At 57.3% G+C, this 23,636-nt stretch overlaps 2 protein-coding genes across 4 annotated transcripts in view; one reads left to right on the top strand and one right to left on the bottom strand.

Annotated features, from left to right (window-relative positions):
- Positions 1-377: 377 nt before the first annotated feature.
- Positions 378-5,342, bottom strand: PVALEF (parvalbumin like EF-hand containing). The gene is made up of 5 exons (XM_066381504.1): positions 5,214-5,342; positions 3,248-3,360; positions 2,880-3,015; positions 2,454-2,569; positions 378-1,374 (listed from the first exon to the last, which is right to left on the bottom strand). The coding sequence occupies exons 2-5, from the start codon at positions 3,351-3,353 to the stop codon at positions 1,328-1,330; spliced, it is 405 nt and encodes a 134-aa protein (XP_066237601.1). The 5' UTR covers positions 3,354-3,360; positions 5,214-5,342; the 3' UTR covers positions 378-1,327.
- An 8,088-nt stretch (positions 5,343-13,430) lies between these two features.
- The window catches only part of AATK (apoptosis associated tyrosine kinase), a 31,190-nt gene continuing 20,984 nt past the window's right edge, over positions 13,431-23,636 (top strand). For 2 of the 3 annotated variants that reach the window (XM_066381488.1, XM_066381487.1), the window contains exon 1: positions 13,431-13,740. In XM_066381488.1, coding sequence (XP_066237585.1) covers positions 13,686-13,740 — 55 coding nt within the window. In that variant the 5' untranslated portion in view covers positions 13,431-13,685. The remainder of the gene's footprint in view (positions 13,741-23,636) is intronic. The other variant, XM_066381490.1, reaches the window with a different exon arrangement.

Genomic DNA, 23,636 nt, shown 5'->3' with positions numbered 1-23,636 from the left:
CCGAGCCTCCTCTCCCACTCCTGCCAGGTGCCCCAGCCCACAAGGAGGGTGGAGTCTGGGCAAGGGAGTGGAAGGGCAACAGATGGGGTTCTCTTACTCAAGGGTTCACTGCCCCCTTTTCTGCTGGGCTATCTGGATGCTGCTGCCCCAGCCGATGGTGCGGGGACCAAGCCACTTGGAAGACCCTGAGCTGGCCATGAGATCCCTTCTTGCACAATGTGGGGGAAATCACTGTCCATGGATTGCCTTGGCTGCCTGTGGAGCCCCTCCCTCATCCTTTAACACCCTGGGGGATCTGGTCACTTGCTGGTGTGATCCCATCAAGGGTCAGTCCTGACTGCCACCAGGATGACTGGGGGGGGGCAGTGCAGAGGCAGGCTCCTCATGAGTCCTTTCCCATCCCCCTCTGGGTTGGGTTGGGACCTCAGGTCCTCTGCATGGAGAGCTTTTCCCTCCTCTCCTGGCAGAGGTCTAACAGATGGGAAGGCTGGGGCTGGTGGGGCTCTGGGCGGATTGGAGTTCAGTTTTGGGCATGTAAAGTTCCAGATGCCTCCTTCACATGAAATGGGGCATCAGGGAGCCAAAATGGGCATAGGAGCCCAGAGTACAGGGCAGAAGTCTGAGTGGGTGCTGGCACTATCCAGGTGGTGCTTAGACCACAAAGCAGGAGCTGGCCGAGTGGGTGAGTATGACTGGGTCAGAGGCCTGGGGTGGTCCAGGCAGGGTTCTGTCTCCCTTAGGAAGAACTTGGGAAGGAGGGGTCTGGAGGAGGCAAGGAGATATATCCAGAGAACGAAGCCCTGGATGTGTCCAGCCCAGAGTGCATGGCCCAGGCAAATGCCAGGGTCCCCCTCAGCCACACCCTGGGACAACAGGGCCAAGGAACCAGCCTGGCTTGAATCCTGAGCAAACCCCAGCTGGGGTTGGGAAGAGAGTCCTGGGGCTCTAGGCCCAGATAGCACTGTGCTGGGAGGGCAGATCGAAGGGGCCAGGGCTGGTGGTGGGACCACCCACCCTCCATGGGAGCCTGCAATGAGGTAGGGAGAAGGGGATGGCAGAGGGGCAGGGCTTGACACACCCACCCTGTCTTCCACTTTCCTTTGCACGCCACGCTCCTGCCTACCCCCGGCTGTCCTCAGAGACCTGTCGCCCTACTCCCCAGTTCACACCGCACCCCCACAGACACATGGGCCAAGTCATTTGTTTAATGCTGGTTTTCTTCCATTTTCCTGGCACAGGCTTTGTCCACCCCCATGGCCTCCTTGGTGGGCACACTGTTCCCTGTTGCCCCTTGGGGACCTTTGCTGGGCCAGGGCTGGGCGTGGTGCTACTTCTTCTTTGGAATTTTCTCCTTTTTGATCAGTTCAGAAAATTCTGGAGCAGGAGACAAATGTCTAGTAAACACTGTGCCCTCCCCCCGCCTGGTGCCTCCACCCAGAGCCCTGCAGGCCCGATGGGGAGGTGTGCCCCTTTATAAGCAGGGACCCCATAGTCTAGGGGTCCCTGTGCCCTGCCCACCATAGCCCTGCGGTGGGAACAGGAGGGACCAAAACTCCGCAGCCTGAGCACCCACACTTGCTAGGTGCTCTACACCCACTCACCTGGGGCTCGCGATGGACTGGGTCTCTGTGGAGACTCTCCAAATTCCCTTTAGAGCCCCTATCTGCCTTCAGTGGGGAAACTGGGGCACAGAGGGGCTGGGGGCTAAGTCCTAAGCAAACCTCTCAACCTGTTAAACCTTGTGGCTACCCCACAAGTCAGGGTTTGCAGGCATTTGTGGGCAGGAGGTAGAGACCTGGGGTTCAGGATAGGCCCACACCTGGCAGGGGTGTCTAAAGGCCCATTGATCTGGGGCTCTGAGCCTGTGCTTGCCCTTCCCCAGGGCCGTCTGGCTGCCCTCTGCCCTTCAGGCCTGGGACTGGCAGCTGGGGAGATTGGGGGGAGGCAGGATGACACTGACCCCATGGAACCTCAGGGAAAGCCTGTAGCCCCTACCTCACCTACTTCACACCCACTCCCCAGGGGCCACAGCCCTCTCCCACCCCAACACCCTCCTTCTCTGTCCACCCCTGCAACTCCTCAAGCCCTGGTTGCTGCTTCCAAACCTCCCTGCCCATCTCCGGTGCCCCCTTCCTATTCATGTACCACTGACCATTGGCTTGCAGCTGCCAGGTGACCTTCCCCAAAGCCACCTCAAGCCACCCTTCAGAAGCCTGCAGTGGCTACCTCTGCTCTGCCACACTCAGCATCTCTGAAACTCAGTTTCTCCATCTGTGAGTTGGGATTGGTGGTGCCCACCACAGGCTTTAAGCTTTGGGGGAGGGGGTCAACACTTGGCAGCGAGGAGCCACTCAGCTCTGTGCCAAGAGGGATGACAGGTATCGGGCAAACTGCCTGAGTGTGACTGACCCCTGACCCCGGGGACCTGAGCAATACCCCTATCTGCTACCTACCTTCGAAGTCAATTCTCCCATCCCCATCAGTGTCAGCTGCCTGGATCATCGCCTCGGCCTCCTCATCTGTCAGCGGGGCGGCGGGCCCACTGCTGGGTATGGTGGACAGGACGTACCTGGGCCAGGTGAGCATGGATCAGAGCCAGGGTGTCTCGCCAGCACCCAATGGTTTACAAAGTGCTCACTTCCCACTTTATGGGTGGTCAAACCAAGGCCCAGCTGGAGATGGGTCTCTGGGCCTGGGTCTAGTGCTGTCCCTGTGGCCCTAGATGGCCTGTCCTACATCTGGAAAGGTCAGGTGGGTCCTGCTGAGAATGCCTGTCTACTGGGGTGGCGAGGCAGCATGGACTGGGCAGGGGTCCAGGGTTCAGTACCACCCCGCCCCCGACCACATCCCCTTCCCCATCCTCAGCCACTGGCTGTTACTTGATCTCGTTCCACTCTATAAAGCCGCTCTTGTCCTTGTCCAGGGTCTGGAAGGCCTTGTGGATGGCACCCTCCAGCTGCCCCGAGGCCTGGAACTTCTGCATGTACTCGAAAAACTTGAGGTAGTTGAAGGAGCCTGGGATGACCAGGCAAAGGTCAATGGGACCACCTTGCCCAGGAGGTGGGGCCCAGAAGGAGACCCTGAGACCCTGCTCTGGGGCAAGGGCTGCTGGGTCCTATCCCTCCCCCGTGTGTCCTGGCCCATCAGCCCCGGGAAGGAGGAGCAGATGGGCTCCTGTGTCCACTGCTTCCTCAGCCATGGCTGAGCTGGCCCGGGTTGGGGGTGCCATGGAGGGGACAGGCTGTACCATGGTGCCTCATGTCTGTGGGCAGCAGTTCTATGTCCTTGTCTGACAGGGATGTGCCCATGGCCAAGGCCATCTTCTTCATCTGGGAGGAGAAATCCTCATCCATCCTGGCCCTGTGGTGGACACAAGCCAGTTTGGTGATATGCACAGTGGGAGGAGGCACTCTCCTTGGACCTGCACGGTTCTAGCTTCTGCCTTCCAAGTGGAGTCCCCAGGGGCCCAGATTGAGCTGCTCTTTGGCTCCTGGACTTGTAGAGGCTCCTGTGCCCAAGGCCCCGAGGAAGACGAGTCTGAGCTCCCACCTCTCGCAGGCTACCTTGAGGGTTCCCCCACTTCATAGAGGAGAATGAGGGTCCGAGATGGTAAGTGACGCATACCAATTCCTTTACTCTGCCCAGACCATTTGACCTCTCAGTGTTGCTGGGGAAAGTCCCTCTGTCCTTCCAGGCCTATCGCCAAGCCACCTCCTCTGGGAAGCTGTCCTGGTTACCCAAAGCACCCCTTCCTCTGGCCAAAACTCAAGGCCCAAGGCTTTAGCTTCACTCTTTGGGACCCCAGACCAGTGGGCCCTGGTCCTCCTGGCTGGATGCTCGCCCCCTCTATGTGTGTGTGGAGGGGTGCTGGGCACAGGCCAGTTTGGAGCTGGCCTTGGACTGAGGGAGGCCCAGAACTCTCCATCTGAGCAGAGTGATCACTGCCCACTTTCTAGGCCCTCAGGAAGGCCAGTCAGAGGTGCATCTGCCCACGGCCCATGAGGAGGTACACACATCCCTGTCCCCACTTCATGCAGAGTCACGGGAGGCAGGCAGACAGGGCTCCCAGCCAGGTGGGCGGGGGGTCTGGGGCACAGGCAAGGGCCCAGGAGTCGGGACCAGGCTGTCCTGTGCCCCTCACAGTCGTGCCTTGTGACCCACTGCGCTCTCAGGTTGCTGTCCCCAGGGCGGGTTGGGTTCTGGGGCTTGTGGCAAAGCAAGCTAATTCCAGAGGCTCCTTGGCCCTCTTGAAAGTTCACCAGGTCGTGGAGCCTTTTGGAACATGCTCTTGCCACTGGGAGGGGCAGCCCCAAGGCCCATGGGTCTGAACAGGGCTGGGCTATGGTTGGAGGAGTCTACTTTCCTCTCCAGTGGAGAAGCCACAGGTCAAAGGTTGCACTCAACTCTGGCAGCCCTGGCACCGGGTCCTGCTTCCCGAGCCCAGTGGGACCTTGTCTGCCCTGCCTGCCCCTTGACATGGTCACACAAGGAGCCACAGGGAAGGGAGGCTGTAGGGGAAGGACCCAAAGCCTCCCTCCCCTCCCACCTCACTGCCCTCCAGTCAGAGCTGGCTGGGGCTTGATTACCCTCTCAGACCTTCACATGTCCCAGCATTGTTAGTGCTGGATGCCCCCCCAGGGCTGGCCAGAACCTCCCCCAGACCACTCTGGACCGTCCACCTGGTCCTCCTGAGTGCTGCAGTGTGCATCCAGCACTGATCAGTGAATCCCTGATGAGTTCAGGTGCTAACATGAGAAAAAGGCCTCATGGGCTGGAGGGGGTGAGAAAGGGTGATAAGGGCAGCAGGAGTGCCCTTGGGACGGGGCTGGACAGGGCCAGAGTGTGCCTGTCAGAGTCGGCAGATCCATTGGGCTTGGACCCTTCACTCCCTACTCAGCATCTGGGGTCCTGAAGTTGGTGAGCTGGTCTCAGCTTCCCCATACTGACCCTGACTCTCAGCTACCCCCTCCCCCACATAGGTATATGTTACACATGTGCCACCCTCCCTCCTAGACCCAGGCCCACACAGCTACCTTCAGACTGGGGCTCCCTTGGGCTGCCCCTCCCCTTCCTCCTTCTCGTCCTGCCTTCCCTATGCCTCCCTGGGGTCCACGCAGACCCCAGGGGCTCTCCTTATCCTGTGGATGAAGACAAAGCTCCAGGTCCTGCTGAGCTGCTCAGTGTCTCCACTACCCCTCCCCAGCAGGGCTCACCTCCTCCTGGCTTCCCTCAAGGGCTCTGGGAGGCGGGTCAGTCTGGGTGCTGAGAGGCGGTGGAGACTCCAGCTTTTATACCTGCTGCCTCCTGGCCTGTTTACAGCTTGGAGCTGCAGCTGTTCTCCCACCCCTCTCGGGCACTCTGGCCTGGCACTGGCCACCCCCATGGGCTCGCTGGCACTTAGCACATCCACTCTGGACTGGGCAGACTGACCACCAGCATTGCCTGGCCCATAGAGCCTGGGGTGAGGGTGGGGGAGCAGACAGAGTTTCTGTTTGTTGCAGGAGGTCCCACCCTGCCTCCTGGCCTTGTAGAGGGAAGGGGGTGTTATGGTCCTGGAGATGGTTGGCTGGGGCTACCACGGTCACTGAGGGGCACAGGCTGGCCAGTGGGTCCCTGAAGGCACTACACAGTGAGGCCTCCTCTGGTAAGCAGCCTGGCTGAACAGTGTCCTGTGCTCCTGGTTCACTGTGGAGGGCCCAGGAGCCAGGCCAGGATGACTCCCTTGGGCACAGGGAACAGGGCTAAGTGACTCCAGGCCGGTCTGGCCTCTCTCCCTGGGCAGGGCCCCCGAAGTGCATTCATGAGGATGCGAAAGAGGGACCGGAGAGGGACATACTACCCAATTTTGCACGACAGAATGTCTTCCTAACCCCTGGGTCACGAGATCTCTGCGCCACAGCAGCCACTGGGGCCTCCTGCCTGGTGGACATTTGTTGTGTGGCACCACCACTGGGTAATCTCAAACAGCTCCATGTCTGGCCAGCAAGCTTGGGACGTCCAAGTGACTTACTCAGCTGGTCGTCTGCCGCTGGATTCTGCACAGGCCCCCACGTGTTTGTCATTACATACAGTGTTTTATGTGTGCCTCATTCCCAAGAGTGAGGTGACCAGGATGAGTGCTGGAAGGGTCCACACACCCAGCTATTCTCCCAAAGGTTAAAGCGTTCCCCTAAAGCTCCCCAACCGAGCTGGTGCCTGAGCCCTGTTTGAGTGGGCCACTTCCCCACATGTCCTCACACTGCAGCCTTGTCCCCACAGCACAGACACCCACTCTGCGTCCCACAGGGGGATGTTCTCGGCGTGAAGGGGAGAAGCATAGCGTGCTACAGCTGAACGTGAAACCCTTGTGCGGTGGAGGAAGCCAGTCACCAAGGCCACCTGTTCCGAGCGTCTGCTCCACTGAGTGACCAGGAGAGGTGATCAATCCATAGACAGGATGCAGACAGTGCCTGCCGGCTGGGGACAAGATACTAGGAAGTTAGGGTGCACGGGTAGAGGTCTGATTTGGGGCAATGGACACATTCTGGACCCACACAGTAGTGAATGCACGAATTGACCCTGGATTCTTCACATTAAAGTGGTTTTTTCATGTTATGTGAATTTCACCCCATAAAAAAAAAAAAAGAATATGCTGAGTGAGAAACAGCTCTTTTAATAAAAGCATAAATTAAACAAAAACCATGAAGAAAGAAGGAACACCAAGGGGTCTGCAGAGGGTCAGCTGCAACCCCTCTGCCTGACCTGTGTGGCCCTGTGAAGGAGGGTGGCACTGCCAGTTTGCACTGTGTCCTGGAAGGCCTATCTGCACCCACTCTGGCCACCAGATGGGTGGGGATGTGCCAGTGGGCTCCTAGAACCAGCACCTGCCCCCATGACGACAGATGGCCGGTCCCCCAGGCAACCCTCAGGTTTCATTTCTGCCCACAGTTGGGCAGCCTCTCCTCGCCCTTGGCCCTGGCCCACTGCTGCTTGCTCTGGGCTGAGTTGGCCTGGAGGCCACGGGGACCCCCTCACAGCACTGGGGACACTGTTGTCCCCCTGTGCCCAGGCATGGCAGACACTGCCCTCTAGGAAGCTCAGTTGTGGGCTCTCAGGGGTCTAGGACTGCACCCCCTCCTCCCTGGAGCGACTGCAGAGGCAAGATGGCTGTTCCTGCTCCCCGGCCCCCATGCTGCAGCCTGGACCCTTCAGAGACCCCTGCAGAGACTGCAGCCAGCCCTGCTCTGTGACAGGAGCATTACAAGTGTAAGGAATTAGCTCTTCTTTTCCTGGAGCCATTTTTACTTAAGGATGAAGCTCTTTCAAGCCCCATTCCCAGATTATGGTGTGTCTCCCTGGATGGCTAGGGTGGCCCCAGCCAGGCCAACTTGGAACTCCAAACATCTTCCCTTTCCTGGGAGGGCTATACCCTGCCTTCTGATGATCTCTTTGGCAAAGGTGGGAAGCCCTCCTCATCCTCACACTGCAGAGCACAGCTATGGTGGTGGGCTTGATGGGCAGGGCTTCTCCTGGGTTGATAAATTCAGCTAGGGGAGATCCCTTCCCCTTTGCCACAGCACACTTGCATCCCCCTACACAGGAGTGGGGGAAGCAACATGACTATTCCCCATCCCGAGCCAGGGCCACATCCCCAGTGGAAGCAGGAAAGGGTGGCCCGTTCTGGGGATGTGGGTAGGGGAGCCAGAGGTGGGTGAGTCCCAGAAGGCATGGGTGTCCCTGGGCCCTGTGATGCCCACAGTGGTGCCTGGTACATGGGTGTGTGGGCTGTACCTGGGACAGCCCCATGTGCAAGAATGCTGGTATGGCTTACTGTCATAGGAGGGATTACATAGGTACTGACTCTGTCCCCATGTCCCTGCCTCTGTGCCCTTCATTGCTGTAATGGGGTGAATGGTGTCCCCAAAAGGTATGTCTATGTCCTAATCCCTCATTGGTACCTCTGAATGGGACTTATTTGGAAACGGGATCTTTGCAGATGTGACCAAGTTAAGATGAGGTCATTCTGGATTATGGTGGCCCTAAATCCGATGACTGATTCCTTTCAAAAAGGGGAGAGACACAGAGAAGCCACCTGATAGTGGAGGTGCTCGGTGTTAAGTAAGCAATCCTGAGCTGCCCTGGCCTCAAGCTCCAGGGAGCTCAGCTCTGCTCTTGCTCAGGCCTTGGTCCCAGAATGGGATATTTTGCTTGTCCAGGATTTTCCTCATTAATTCTGACTCTACAGCAGTGATTTTCAGCCTTTTTTGAGCCGCAGCACATTTTTTACATTTATAAAATCCTGGGGCACACCACCTACCAAAATGACACTCTAACATAGTATATATTATACATATAGTTAATAATATAGTTTCTAAATGTATTTATACTCAGTGTGAAACCTGGGCCCGTTTCGATGAACACAAAAGGGATATCCTGGCAGGAATGGTAGAAAGACACACGAAGCTCTTCCTCAACAGTTCTCAGTCTCTGTTTTTAGTTTTTATCGCAGTCAAGCTTGAGAAGCTCAGCTCACGTAGATATGTGGTTGAAAACGGGAGCAATGTCAAAATAGCTTTGTTGGCCAGAATGGGGAACTCCTTGGCAACAGATAACCAAAAACTGTCCGAAGGAAGATCAGCAAACTTTAGCTTTAAAGTTAGATAACATCGTGATGCATTGTATATCACCCTCTGCGGGGGCCTCTTTTAAAAAGAAAAAGGTCAAATATCTATATACAGCCCTGGCTGGTTGGCTCAGTGGTAGAGCGTCGGCCTGGCGTGCGGAAGTCCTGGGTTCGATTCCCAGCCAGGGCACACAAGAGAAGCGCCCATCTGCTTCTCCACCCCTCCCCCTCTCCTTCCTCTCTGTCTCTCTCTTTCCCTCCCGCAGCCAAGGCTCCATTGGAGCAAAAATGGCCCGGGCACTGGGGATGGCTCTGTGGCCTCTGCCTCAGGCGCTAGACTGGCTCTGGTCGCAACAGAGTGACGCCCCCTGATGGGCGTGCGGGGTGGATCCCAGTCGGGCGCATGCGGGAGTCTGTCTGACTGCCTCCCTGTTTCCAGCTTCAGAAAAATACAAAAAAAAAAATCTGTATACAGTGTATATCAGGATAGACATAATAACCAGCTGAGGCTGAGGCTTCATCTAGTGATGGCAACATTTACCTCCAGTCCTGACCAGGATTAGAAATTGGACCATGGGGAGGAGTAGCAGCTTCAACTACTCACCACAGCCACACAATGACAAGTGCATGGCAGCCTGAGCGGGGACCTTCCTGGGTGTGGATGAGAGGCAGCCTACTATTGGTTCATTGCTAGTGGTCGGGATGAATCCTAGAAGGTGATTGGTCAGTGAGCGTTCCCTGTGCCTCCACTGTTCCTGTTGCTGATAGCTGGAGGGATTGTGAGGGGAATGTTTATGTTCGGATGGAGGCGGCTGGCAGCGGGCCGTATCCAGCACGCAGGCCGTAGTTTGGGGACCCATGTTTAATTTCCCCACGGCACACCTGACCATGTCTCACAGCACACTAGTGTGCCGCGGCACACTGGTTGAAAAACACTGCTTTACAGCATTAAAATATTAGTTGCGCCTGACCTGTGGTGGCAGAGTGGATAAAGCGTCAACCTGGAACCCTGAGGTTGCCGGTTTGAAACCCTGGGCTTGCCCGGTCAAGGCACATATGGGAGTTGATGCTTTCTGCTCCCCCCCCCCACTTCTCTCTCTCTCTCTCTCTCTCTCTCTCTCTCTCTCTCCCCCCTCTGTAAAATGAATAAATAAAATTTAAAAATATATATTAGTTGCTATGGGGCCCTGGCCGGTTGGCTCAGTGGTAGAGCATTGGCCCGTCATTGGAAGTCCCGGGTTTGATTATTGGCCAGGGCACACAGGGGAAGCGCCCATCTGCTTCTCCACCCCTCCCCCTCTCCTTTCTTTCTATCTCCCTCTTCCCCTCCCACAACCAAGGCTCCATCAGAGCAAAGTTGGCCTGGGTGCTGAGGACGGCTCCATGGCCTCTGCCTCAGGTGCTAGAATGGCTCTAGTTGCAACAGAGCAACAGCCCAGATGGGCAGAGCATCACCCCCTGGCGGGTTTGCCAGGTGGATCCCGGTCAGTCGCATGCAGGAGTCTGTCTCTCTGCCTCCCTGCTTCTTCTCACTTCAGAAAAATACAAAAAAAAAAAAAAAAAAATAGTTGCCTTGATTCCCAAGTTTGTCTTTGACAGTTTTATTGGGTATAAATCACATACCATCTAGCTCACCATTTTGGAGTGTACAATTTGGTGTTTTCTTAAGTTGATCCACAGGGTAGTACAACCAGAGCCTCTGTCTAGTTCTAGCAGTTTCCTTACGCCCCACAGAGGTCCTGTGCCCCTCCCTGGGGCCCCTGGCAACAGTCAGCCACCTTTCTGTGTGTGGGCTCGAGTGGTTTTAGAGCCTCACATCAGTAGAATCCTTGTGGCGCCTTTGTTTCTGGCTTACCTCACTGAACATGTCAGCACCGCACTCCTTATGAACCAGAAACATTCCATGGCGTGGATCCTGGTGCCTTGATTACCTCACCTGAGTCCATTGTGGCCACCACCCCACCCCTCATGCCCTGCACAGGGGAGGCCTCTCCCCTTGTCCTACTTATGCCTCAGGCGTCCCTGGGTCCCCTCTAGGCCCAGCGAGACCTGGCGCCTTTGGTCAGCTCCTTCCAGGGAAGGTGCTATCCCCCCACCACCCATCGCATGGGGCAGGCATAACTTGTCCTTGATACTGTCAACCACAGAGGCCTTTGTGAGCCCCCTACAGCTGGCCTGAAGCTCCTGCCCATGGCCTTAGTCTCCATGGACCCCAGGTGCCTTTGCATTGTGTGGTAGAGAAGCCAGGAGGTGGTGTCTCCGCCAGCCTGGCCTTTGTGGATGGAAGGGTATTGTGACCAGCCAGCATCCGTAGGGCAGTGATCACTCAGGTGTGTCGCATCCTGACCCCAGAACTATTGGGCTGGGCCCCTGCTGGGCCTCTGGAGGGTTCTAGGGTGTCCTGCCTGCCCCTAGTTTGGGGGGAGGGGCATGTCTTCAGAAACCTCTTGCCAAACCGGAGTTAGCAGAAGCCAACACACTGGTGTCCCCAAGGTGCACTGGCCACTGGTCACCCCAAAACTGGCAGATCCGCTCCTGTCCGCTCTCATCCCTGCATGCCCTGTTCATAGGGACCTACCACTGTCCCTGTCTCAATGCTGGACAACTGAGGCCAGGTGACCCAGGGCATGCAGTGTGGGGCTCTGCCACTGGGGCTCAGGTCCTCTGCTCCTTCTCAGAGGTGGGACTGACCCTCTGGCCCTGAGGCCAAGGAGACAGCTCCTTGGAGCTTAGCCTGCAGGAGGCGGCTCTCGGCTCTGCTCTCTCCAGGGCCTCAGGGCTCTGTACTATCCGTTCACTCTTGTCATGATGGCCATGGGTCAGGATCATGGCTGACCTGGAGGCCTTGGGCTCAGGAGGCCCTGGAAGGACAGCAGCTCCATTCTCCCAGTCCAGATGGTATGCAGTCAGACCCTACCCCTACAGCCTAGCGCCAGCCTTCCTGCTCTACACCTGGTAAGCAGTGAGAGCCTGGTGCTGGCTACACATAGGAAGCATGGTCAAATGAACGGATTAATGGTGAGGGCCTTGGAGCACTTCCAGGTCAGCAGTCACCCTGCCAGGCAGCAGCAGGGCTCCTGTTCCCGTGGAATTGCAGAGGACCCAGTTCCTGGGGAGAAGGGGCATCACTCTAGTCAAATGAAGTGAAAGTGCTGGATCTAGAGCCCTGGGTGTCTTCCCCTAACCAGCCTGGATCCTGGAGGAGGGTCTGTAACCCTAAAGCCCCAAAGATCCAGCCTTTCTGTGTGCAAGTGTATGTCTGTGTGCCAGTGTGTGTGTGTATGTGTGTGTTCGTTCACAGGCAAACCCAGGTCACAGACTATCTTCCAACCCTGGTCACTGAGGCTGGCATGGTAGCTCAGAGGCTCTGGACAGAGGTAACTTTGGCTACTGGTCATCTTCCCCTGCCTGTCCACAAGGAGCCCTTCTGGCTACATTGGGGTCCTCGGTGGGGACGGAGGTGGGCAGAGGCAGGGCTCTCCACATGGGGTCACACAGCCTTGGGCTTGCCTCCTGGGTGGGAAGGGAGGCCCCCCCCCGGGACTGGGGACACAGCCTCATCATACTGGGAGCACTCCTGAATCACAGCTCTCAGTTGTCCATGCCACCCAAGACCCTGGGATCTGAGTACCCCCACCCCCAGTACCTCCTTGGTCAACTTAGCCAGCAGCCACACAGCCAGTTCCCCCTCTATAGGCCTGCGGTGGGGTGGGGCTAACTACAGCCGGGAAACCTTAATGCCTGAAGGAGAAGGAGGGCCTCACAAGGGGCCACCTTAGAATAAGAAGCGTACCCTCTCCCCAGGACTGACCAGCCCTCATCATCCTTTCTCAGTCCCTGCCCACCCCCCTCCCCAGCCCATCCCTGCTTTCCCCTAAGCCTGGTGGTCCTGCAGGAGGTAGGTGTCCTATCTCCTGCTCCTCCCACCCCCATCTTCCAGCTGGGCCCTGCCAAGAAGCTTTGCTTATCTGGCTAGAAATGAATGGATGGGTGAATGAGTAACCCAAATAACAGAAAACAAATCTCGGCTACACTGTAATTCTCCTGGTCCTACGGTGGGGATGGGACCTTAGTCCCAAGCCCAAGCTGCCTGCACCCCCGCCCGCTCAGCTGTGCTCTCCGCCACCACCGCTTTGGGGCAAGATGGCGCGGCAGGGCGCGCAGCGGCGGGAGGGGACAGTCCCTCGGTGCCTGGCGCCGCTGCGCCTGCCCTAAACACCTGGTGCTGTTCACACCGCGGGGGGGCAGCGCCTCATTCTCCAGGTTGTCGCAGCGTGGCACAGGCGCGGGGGTGGGGGTTGTGTGTGCAAAAGCAGCCCCCCATGCGCCAGCGCAGGCACCGCCCAAAGGGCCCGGGTCCAGACTCAAGCTGCCTCTGAACCAGCGTGTGTGAGCCCCGTGCCGGTCCGACCCCGTGCGTCTGGGCCTCGGCGCGTCCCCTGCCACCATTCGTGTGCTTTCATATTCCAGAGTGGCACGGTGCCCACCCCCGCGTGTGCCGCCGTATTCCCGTGCGCCTTCCCTACTCTCCATGTTCCCCGCCTCACCTTCTCTAAATCTCATCCAGCGTTCCCGTGACCCTCCCCAGGGTCGCCCATCCTTCATCTCTGTGTCACCTCCGCACCGTGCTTCAGTGACCCCAGCCTACAGGTCCCCCCCTCCGCACACTTCCGTGACCCCTCCCCCCCACCGCGCTGCCGCGCTCCCCCCACGTCAGCCTCATGTTCCCCCTCTGCGCGTCTCTGTCCCCCAGCCGGAGAGGGAGCCCCCCCAATACACACCCGCGCGCGCTCCCGCCAGTGTTTTTGGACTGCACCAGCCCCGGAGCCCGGCTGCACCGCAGCCGACCGGGCGGAGGCGCCTCGTCTGCCGACGCCATCTGCACCCACACCGCACCCGCACCCCGCCGGCCCCACACCCCGTCAGCATCACGGCTGTAGCTGTGGGCGCTCGGCAGGCGCGGCGGGTAGGGCGCGTATCCGCACCTGCAGCGGCCGTCCGGCGATGGCGCGGCGCGGTCCGGGGCTGCGGGCGTCCTGAACGCACCGCGGTCAGGCGTGCCCGCACACTGCTGGCCCTAGCAATGTCGTCGTCCTTCTTCAACCCCAGCTTCGCTTTCAGCTCGCACTTCGACCCTGGTGAGTCTGCTGGCTGCACCCCTCAGCCAGCTTTCTGCCCCTCTACGCTGCCTTCAACCTGCCTACCCTGTCCCATCCCGACAGCAGACATGATGCTTCCTGAGCCGCTGGTTTCTATTTTGCATGGACATTAACCCTTTCCCCATCCTGAACGGAGCGGAGCTTGCAGAAGGACTGGCTCATTAGGAGGACCCCCTAGAGGCCTGGGATCCGTGTAGGTCTGCAGGCCTTGGAGCTGGCACTCAGCACAGCAGAGACCTCCTGCAGCTGGTGGTATCAGAGGTGTGTCTCCCACCCCGTGTCTGTGAGAACGTTTCGGGCACAGGTAACTGGAACAGGAGGGCCTGCATTTGCCCCAGGAGTTGAGAGGAGAGGGTAGCCAGGATTGAGGCCCCTGAGGATGTGTAGGAGTATACCCCTGGAGCCTAAACCACCATGGCACCTTAATGGTCCAAGGTCTTGACATGGGAGGCCCCTTACCAGGTTAGGAACTGGTCTGGGAGCTCTGTCCACCACCCATCAGCCTGTGTGCGAAGGTGAGAGCTGTGGCTAGTGCACAAGACAGAGGCCTCCGGGCAAAGGCTCTAAAGCGATGGACCTTAGTGGGTGCCCAGATCCCTTGGAGAGCAAGGGAGGCTGGGCTGGTGGTGTCAAGCTGGCTGCAGGGCACCTGGGACCGGGCCTCCTTCCCTGCCAGTCTGGTAGCCCTGGCAGCATGTTTATCCATGGATGCCTGGCCTCCTGGCAGCGGTGAGCAGCTGGGGTGGGCAGAGGGGGCCATGGACAGAGCTAGAGGCTTGCATTTGTCACCGCCAGCTCCAGCTCCTCTCCAAGTGTGGTGGAGCGATGGCCCAGGGGCCTGAAGCCCCTCCCCCCCCACGTCACTGAGCATCTGGCACTGCTAATTCAGCCCAAACAGAGCTGGCGAGCATGTGATGGACTCTCCTGGGTCCCCTGGGCATGGCCCCATTGGGAGGCATTTGCTCCTGCAGGAGGGGAGCCGGTGGTGAGGCTGTCGGCTAAGCTTCGGCTGTGGGTGTTCCTCCAGAAGTGACTTCTCAGGGGAACTCTCAGGGCTCGGAGAACATGGTGTCACCAGCCAGCCCAGGCGAAAGCCCTGGCTGGGCCCTAAGGGCAGGGGGTTGGGAGATGGCCCTGCTGAGCAGCCATGGCCCAGACAATCTTTAGGGACAGACATGCATGCTCCAGGCAGCGTCCCTGCTGGGAGGGGTGGAGGTGGGTGTTCAGCCTCGGGGCTGCTAATGTTGGAACTGTTGGTGGGGTGTCAGGGTGTCAGTACTGCCTCTAGGAAGGGGGAGGCCTTCCCCCACCCCCTGCCATTGACACTCTCTGTGGGGCCCAGATGTACCCTGTGTGGGGTTGTTACCCCTCCCTGTACCAGGTGTGTTGAGCACAAGCCCCATCCCCCACCTCAGAGAAACAACAGCTTTACCTCTTGCAAGTGTTTGGGTACGTGGCTGTAGTCAGCATGATTATAATGTATCAATTTAATGATTTTCAGGGGAAAAGTCGTCAGAAGGCAAGGGGACTCTCCTCTTTGTAGGTTAGTGAAAGGACAGCTGGGTCCCACTGCAGGAGAGGCCACTCTAGACACTGTTGCTGTGTAACTGGCAGGGGTGCAGGGCTCCTGTTGCCTCCCTCCACATGGATCTTGAGAAGGAGAGGTGGGATCCCCTGTCTTCCAGTCCCTAGAGTCCCACAGCCCAGTCTTACCTCCCTGAGCCTCAGTTTTCTCATCTGTAAAATGGTTTAGCAATGCCTACCTACCCCCCCCCCCCCACCACCAGGTCCCAGGTAGAGGGGGGTTAAGTACCTGGTGAAAACCTGATGCTCAGTAAACAGACTGCTATTTTGGAGGAGGGAGGTGCGTTGAGACAAGGCCACAGTGGCTTCCTTTTTTTTTTTTTTTTTGTATTTTTCTGAAGCTGGAAACGGGGAGAGACAGCCAGACAGACTCCCGCATGCGCCCGACCGGGATCCACCCGGCACACCCACCAGGGGGCGACGCTCTGCCCACCAGGGGGTGATGCTCTGCCCCTCCGGGGCATTGCTCCGCTGCAACCAGAGCCACTCTAGCGCCGGGGGCAGAGGCCAAGGAGCCATCCCCAGCGCCCGGGCCATCTTTGCTCCAATGGAGCCTCGGCTGCGGGAGGGGAAGAGAGAGACAGAGAGGAAGGAGAGGGGGAGGGGTGGAGAAGCAGATGGGTGCCTCTCCTGTGTGCCCTGGCCGGGAATCGAACCCGGGACTCCTGCACGCCAGGCCGACGCTCTACCACTGAGCCAACCGGCCAGGGCCCACAGTGGCTTTCTGGCTTCTGCATACCCAAAGCGAAGAGCAATGGCTCTCTGGAGGTCTGCTTGTGTTTGTGGAGGGACCCTGCTAGGGGTCCACCAGAGGGCAGGGCACACTCGTGTTTGTGGCTGTCTGAGTATGTTTCGGTGGTTGCTCAACTGTCAGGAGTAGACAGAAGGACCAATCCTAGGCAGAGGGTCCTCACAAAGTCACCAGGCCAGGCCTGCTGCCCACTGTGAGCTCTCCATTCATCATGGGACTCCATGGCTGTCCCCATGGAGGTGGCAGTGATGATGGCAGTTATATCCATAGTGAAGGGGGCTGAATTTGAAACTCTGGCCCTGGGCACATGATCAAGTGTGGTCTGAGAACTGGGGGGCAGGAAGGGGCCAGGCCAGTGGACAAGCTCCCAGGGTGATGTGACCAGCACAGGAGAGTGTCCAGAGGGCTGCCTCCTTTGGACCCAGCTCTCCCTTGCAGGACATAGGTAACTGGGGGGAATTTGTTGGCAGTCACAGTCTCATGACCTCAGTACTGTGTGGCAGGCTGGGCAATGGGTAGTTCTGGGCAGCTTGGGGGTCATCAGTCACAGGGTGTGTGAGGTGAGGCAGCATAATGGCCAGGTGGGGCCCACAGGCGACCTCACACAGTGGGGTATGTCCAGCCTGGCCTTGCTCACCCCAGGTGAGGATGTGGTACCCCTTCTCCTCCCAAGGGGAGACAGGGTGGCTCTCACCCACACTGCCTGGGCACCTGGCATTAGGCAGTCCCGAGCAGCTGGCCTTGGGTTGGCTGGGGAGAGGACCTGCTCATTTGTGCCCAGCCACTGGCAGGGCAACCTGGGTCCAGGCCTGGGCTCTGCCGAGGTCACCACCTGCCTCTCGGGAAGTCCTCATAGAGGTGGGGGAGCCCCTGGAAGGGTCCTGTAGGGGTGTACACTTTGCTCCTGCCAACTAAAAATTCTTAATGATTTTGAACAAGGAGCCCTGCAGATTCTGCACTGGTCCTGCTGGGGGTCACCATCCAGCCTCAGGGCCCAGCTGGAGGGCACCAGGACGCAGTCACCTGTACAGGGAACAACGCAGTGACTTTGTAAGGATTGGTTCCCACCTGCGTGTGCTGTCTGGGGCTATGGAACCACCTATGGTCCAGGCAGGAGATCGGGCTCCCTGGCTGTAAGGCCCCAGGTTTCCTGGCACGGAGGAAAGAGGGAATCAGCTGAATGTGGAATGCAGCATATGTGCAGAAGCACAAGCAGAAACACGTGTAGGAGCGTGTCTGGCTACTGCCGCTCAGCCTGATGCCTTCGGTTGCTCCCGTGGCTGTGTCAGATGCCTCGCTCACAATGCTGACAATATTCCACATGGGGGTAGGGAGGTGTGGTGCAGCGAGTCCATCTGCTCCGCTGTGGACTGAGGTTGCCTCCTGCCCAGCTCTGGGCGATGCTGTGAGTACTCTATGGCCTTCCCTCCTTAACAGCTTATTGAAATATAAGTCACATCTTGTGCGAGCCACCCATTTAACATGTATTACTCAGGGGTTTTTACTATATATATTCACAGAGTTGTGCAACCACCTCTGCAGTGAATCTCAGAACATCTGTGTGCCCCCGGTAAACCCTATGCGCCCTAGCGGTCACTCCCATTTCAGCTGCCCCTAGCCCTGCCCCACTCATCTACTCCTGTCCCACAGGGTCGCCTCGGCTGAACACTGCCTGCCAGTTAATCATACCGCCTAGGCCTTCCGTCTCTCTCTCCACATGCTCTGCCGAGTGTCTGTTGTGGGCACACAGTACAGGCCTAGCTCTCGAGGAGCTTCAGGGTCCAATTTCATGGACGCTGTGGGCTGTGCACTCACACGTGCCCTTCCCTAGCGCGGGGCACGTGTGCCTTCTCATTGGAGCCGCTGTGCAGGCACAGAGGCCGCCATGTCTTTCTGGCTTTCCTGGCCATTTGGAGAGCTTGCCTTTCCCTTTTCGGGGTGTGCATGTCATTCAGGTACTCCATCCGGAGCCAAGCTCCTGCTCAGATGTGTGCCTCTTGCTTCTGCCTGCACTTCCTGGTAGTCCTGCCCATCTGGTGATGGCACTTCAGGGGGTGCCGTGCTGTGATGTGACCTCACGCTGGTATCTTGAGAGGGCCCACAGTGGGGAAATTTACACCATAGGAGCTGGCAAGCGCCACACATCCAGACTCTCCCCATCCTCTATGTCTGTCTCTGTCTCTTCCTGTCTGTCTGTCTCTCCCATGGAGCACACCACAGGTGTAAGCTATCTTGTGGAAGCTGCCTGAAATCTTTTTGGCAGGAGGCAGGCATCCCTGAGAGGTGGTTTCTGCCCCCCTGGGGGATGAATGGCCTGGAAAAATTGTCCTCCCCAGACCCCTGGATTGGCACTTAGGCCTTCATGGGGCCTTCTCCATGTGATCAAGGCCAGGTCTCCTCCTGCCAGGCCTACGGGCACATTGCTGCCCATGGCTGAGGCTGAACCTGGCCCGGGCACTGCTGCACCCCCTCTCTACCAGTCCTATGTCTCTCCCAACCTTTCTGCCCAAGGTCCAGGCAGAAACTGGGAAGCCAGGATGTCCACGTGACCTGCTCCCCCTACCCCATTCTCTCACAGCACCCCCATCCTCCGCAGGGCAGACCGACCCCCAGGCCCCCATCAGGGGGTGTTGAAGAGGTTTAGAAGGTTCTGCAGTGGGATCAGTGGGACCCAGTCTCCCCAGACAGACCCCACTCAGGCCCCTCTCACCTGCTGGGGGCGGAGCCTGGGCAGTTGCAGCAGTAGGTCTGGCTGCCTGTCTGCCCAGAGCCAGGTTCTGAGGGGGGGGGGGGTGGACCTTGGTTTCCCTACTTGGCTGTGATCAGGGCCAGAGGACAGCAGAGGTGTGGGGTCACCTGGAACTGGGGGTTGTTTGTGACTGGTCCGACGCAGTCCAGCCCTTGGGGTGAGAGCGGGGCGTCCTGCAGACGTGGCCTTCACCCTGGGAGGCCCAGGGGGAGGTCAGTGTGTCTGAGCCTACGCATGTGGGCACATGCACCCGGCCACACTTCCACCCCAGCCCAGGAGCCTGCTCACAGACAGCTAGGGCTCCGACTTCAGTCCCCACGCCTGTGCTGTCTCTCTCTGACCTCAGAGATCTGCAGGGCGGAGTGAGGAGACAGATGGGCTGGGCCTGGGCTTGCCCAGAGGCACCCAGTCTCCCATGACCTAGCTTCCTGTCTCCACCAGCAGAGGGCCCCGTGTTCCTCTTGGAAGAAACTTCCATGTCAGGGCCCTCAGGCAAACCTTTGCCAAGAAACTTTTCCCCACAGGCTGCCGTCGTTGCATCTACCCTGCGAATGACTCATGGAGGTGTGGGCGCCCCTCCTGCCATCCCTAGGCCCTCCAGAATCCTTTTACTTGCTTCGGCTGGGGGCCGGGGGTGAAGGTATCAGGGACAGATGCTGCATTGCTCCAGGCTCTCCTGACACACTCTAGATGCTTAACTCAGTGAAACACTCACTGGGTTGCACATTTCCTTCTTGCACGAGATCCAGTTTGCATCACCAGTGGGCATGGGGGGAGGGGGCTGTGCCAGGATGTTCTCAGATGCCCGGCTGAGGCCCCCTGCAGGCCTGCTGGTGACCCCTGAGCATGAGCCCCTGTGGGCTGTGCTGGCACCCAGCAGCAGGGTGGCTGGGGCACCAGAAATATTGAGGCTCACTGAGTAGGCTGGGGTGTGGGCTCCCTGTGACATCTTGGCTACTCTCACTGGACCCACAAGCCAGTGGGGCTGGGCCAGGCACTCCAGGTCCTTCCTGAGGGGTGGTAAGGTGCTGTGGGGGTCGTTGTGAGCCCTGGGAGCAGCTCCCCAGGGCCTGTCCGGTCTGGGAGGCAAGGTGACAATCTTTGGGATTTCAGAGCCCGTGACCAGCCCTGGACCAGGTAGGGTACAAAGTGGGGGAGCATGGGGCAGGTGCTAGGCAGCAGAGTTGGTGACTTAGCTGTGCATACAGTGGATGGGCTGGTGCTGGCCCCATGGAGGCCTGCTAAGCAGTTCTGCCTCCAGGAAGGGGGTGTCTGAGAATGCCCCTCCTACATGGGGGCAGCGTGCACAAGATGAACAGGATGAGGTGCTGGCCCTGGTGGTTGTGGGCACAAGCTATGTGTGTGTGTGTGGGGGGGGACGTGCAGGTGGGATCCTGGCCTGTGTGTTTTCCTGAGCTATAGAAGAGGGGCCGCTCTCCATCTGAACTTCCAGTGCAAAAAAGAGTGTCTGGTGAATTTCAATGGCCTTGACCAGTGTTTGACTACTCAAATGTTTTTTCAATTGAGAGTAAGTTCATTTCGCATAAAAGCAGCCATTCTTACATTTCGTATTGCATAGCTTGCTGCCACCACCTCACTCTAGCTCCAGAAACAGGCGCCAGGCCCCAGTCATTCCCTCCCCAGCCCCTGGTGCCTGCCTTCAGTCTCCCTGCGTCTCCTGGCTCTGGGCACACCTGTCAGTGGTGTCGCAGGGCAGCAGTGAGGAGCTGTGGACTTTCCCAGGGCTGCTCTGCTAGCTGGTGTCAGGCTTCCCGTGTCTCTAGGTCCTCACCAACACTTAGGATTTCACATTTTTAAAAAACCATGGTGGGTCAGATTCTTCAGGTGGCAGGCTGTGGCCTTCCTAGTAGACTGGGGAAACTGAAGCATGGTCATTGAGGCTGGAGGGGGCTGGCCAGCCCCACCCTCACTCCTTCACCACGGCTTCTGAGCACCTTTCCCATTTTTCACCCAGTCCCTCAACCCCTTCCTGTCTGGCAACCATCATTCTGTTCTCTATTAGTCTGTTTCTGTTTTGTTTGTTCATTTATATATTTTGTTCTTTATATCCCACATATAAGTGAAATCATATGGTATTTATCTTTCTCTGTCTGACTTATTTCAATAGCCTAATACTCTCTAGGTCTATCCATGACGTTGCAAATGGTAAAATTTCATTCCTTTTTATGGTTGAGTAATATTCCTTTGTATATTTGTACCATTTCTTTTTTTTTTTTTTAATTAATTTATTTATTTTTATTTCTGAAGCTGGAAATGGGGAGAGACAGTCAGATAGACTCCCGCATGCGCCCGACCGGGATCCACCCGGCACGCCCACCAGGGGCAACGCTCTGCCCACCAGGGGGCGATGCTCTGCCCATCCTGGGCGTCGCCATGTTGCGACCAGAGCCACTCTAGCGCCTGGGGCAGAGGTCAAGGAGCCATCCCCAGCGCCCGGGCCATCTTTGTTCCAATGGAGCCTTGGCTGCGGGAGGGGAAGAGAGAGACAGAGAGGAAGGAGGGGGGAGTGGAGAAGCAGATGGGCGCTTCTCCTATGTGCCCTGGCCGGGAATTGAACCCGGGTCCCCCGCATGCCAGGCCGACGCTCTACCGCTGAGCCAACTGGCCAGGGTACCATTTCTTTGTCCAGTGGTCTATTGATGGGTGCTTGGGCTGCTTCCACACATTGGCTATTGTAAATAACAATGCAATGAGCTTAGAGATGCATATGTCTTTTCAAATTAGTGTTTTGAATTTTTTAAAAATATTATATTTATTGATTTTTTAGAGAGAGAGGAGTGAGAGAGAGAGAGAGAGAAGAGGGAGGAGCAGGAAGCATCAACTCCCATATGTGCCTTGACCAGGCAAGCCCAAGGTTTCGAACCGGCGACCTCAGTGTTCCAGGTCAATGCTTTATCCCACTGAGCCACCACAGGTCAGGCCTGAATTTCTTTGAATAAATACCCAGAACTAGAATTGCTGGGTTATAGGGCAGCTCTATTTTTAACTTTTTAAGGACCCTCCACACTGCTTTCCACAGAGGCTACACCTGGTTGAAGTCCCACCAACAGCACAAGAGGGTAAAAATGTCTTCACGTCACAGTCATAGCTCCTGTGGCAGATTTACCATTGTTGTTAACTGTTCCTTATTGCTTACTTGTTCGGCTGTTATTTACTCTTAGAAACACTGCTGTGGCCCTGGCTGGTTGGCTCAGAGCGTTGGCCTAGCATGTGGAAGTCCTAGGTTCGATTCCTGGTCAGGGCACACAGGAGAAGCACCCGTCTGCTTCTCCACCCCTCCCCTTCTCTTTCTCTCTCTCTCTCTCTCTCTCTCTCTCCCCCTCCTGCAGCCATGGCTCGAGTGAAGCAAGTTGGCCCCGCTGAGGATGTCTCCATGGCCTCTGCCTCAGGTGCTAAGACTCTGTTGCTGAGCAATGGAGCAACAGCCCCAAATGGGCAGAGCATAGCCCCCTAGTGGGCTTGCTGAGTGGACCCATGCAGGAGTCTGTCTCTCTGCCTCCCCTCCTCTCAATGAATAAAAAAAAAAGGAAGGAAAAAAAAAAGAAACACCCCTTCGGAAAGCCCATGTGCAAAGTCTGCAGGTCGTGACTTCATCCCTTCCCTCATTTTATCCCAGATCTGTGTGTTTACCAGTCTACTCTCTTAGGTGTCAGAGAGACCACCAGTGTCCAAGGCTGCATGCGCACAGCCTGGGCTGGGTGCTGCGTGCCGGCTCCAGCTAGGACCAGACACCAGCATCCACCTGCATTTCCCTAATTGTGGACAAGGCTGCATGTATTCTTGCGGGTCAGACAGATCATGTTTCCTCCCTGGTGGGCTGACTCTGTTTCATTTCCTTGGGTGTGTTCTGGAGTCTTAAAGTTACTCGGGTTTTTTTTTCTTTCACTTTTTGCTAATAGTGTGTCTTGCACGATGGGGACACCGGGCCTGTGACTTATTTTCTGTAAACTGTTTTTCCTGGCTTGTTTTGTTTTCATTGGGGGCTTTACGACCGTACATTTTCATGTGGCCAGCCCATTCATCTTTTGTGACTCCTTCCATTGCTTTTAGCTGAAGAGTCTTCCTCTGTTAGGAAACCTGCTATCTCCCCTGAGATGCCCATACCTGATCTGGCGCGTCTGGTGCCCCCGGTGTGTGGGTTGGGTGCTGGCCAGTCTCTGCCACGGTGCCCTGCTGTTTTAATGATCATAGCTCAGAGACATGTTGGTAGCTGGAAGGGCAGTTTCCCTCTCTGTGCTCTTCAGGCTGCTCTCACCTGTGTAGACCTTAGTCCCTTGTAGGGTCTCTGAGAGGGCAGAGGGAGTTGGGAGTGACCCAGCTCATGTGACAGCCCCCCTAGACACCTGACATTCATTCTCAACCTGTTGGCAGAAACAAGTCACTTTTATTTTTTTATTTTATTTTTTTTTGTGACAGAGACAGAAACAGAGAGAGGGACAGATAGGGACAGAAAGGAAGGGAGAGAGATGAGAAGCATCAGTTCTTCGTTGCAGCACCTTAGTTGTTCACTGATCATTTTCTCATATGTGCCTTGACCGGGGGCCTTCAGCAGACCAAGTAACCCCTTGCTCGAGCCAGCGACCTTGGGCTCAAGCTGGTGAGCCTTGCTCAAACCAGATGAGCCTGTGCTCAAGCCGACGACCTCGGGGTCTTGAACCTGGTTCCTCCGTGTTCAGTCCGACGCTCTATCCACTGCACCACCGCCTGGTCAGGCCACTTTTATTATTTTATAAGAAGCCTGGCTGGCACCTGGTCCTGTCCTGAGTTGTG

This window comes from Saccopteryx leptura, chromosome 4 (genome assembly GCF_036850995.1).
Source record: "Saccopteryx leptura isolate mSacLep1 chromosome 4, mSacLep1_pri_phased_curated, whole genome shotgun sequence".
NCBI lineage: Eukaryota > Metazoa > Chordata > Mammalia > Chiroptera > Emballonuridae > Saccopteryx > Saccopteryx leptura.
Note: the sequence above shows the minus strand (reverse complement) of the source record. Positions and strands in the feature narration are given on the sequence as shown.

Excerpts from the sequence above, each read along its gene's own strand:
- PVALEF (XM_066381504.1), bottom strand. The coding sequence starts at position 3,353 with ATGGATGAGGATTTCTCCTCCCAGATGAAGAAGATGGCCTTGGCCATG. Across the intron at positions 3,016-3,247 it reads CACAGACATGAGGCACCATG|GCTCCTTCAACTACCTCAAG; the intron begins GTACAGCCTGTC and ends TGGTCATCCCAG. Across the intron at positions 1,375-2,453 it reads TGGGAGAATTGACTTCGAAG|AATTTTCTGAACTGATCAAA; the intron begins GTAGGTAGCAGA and ends CTCCTGCTCCAG.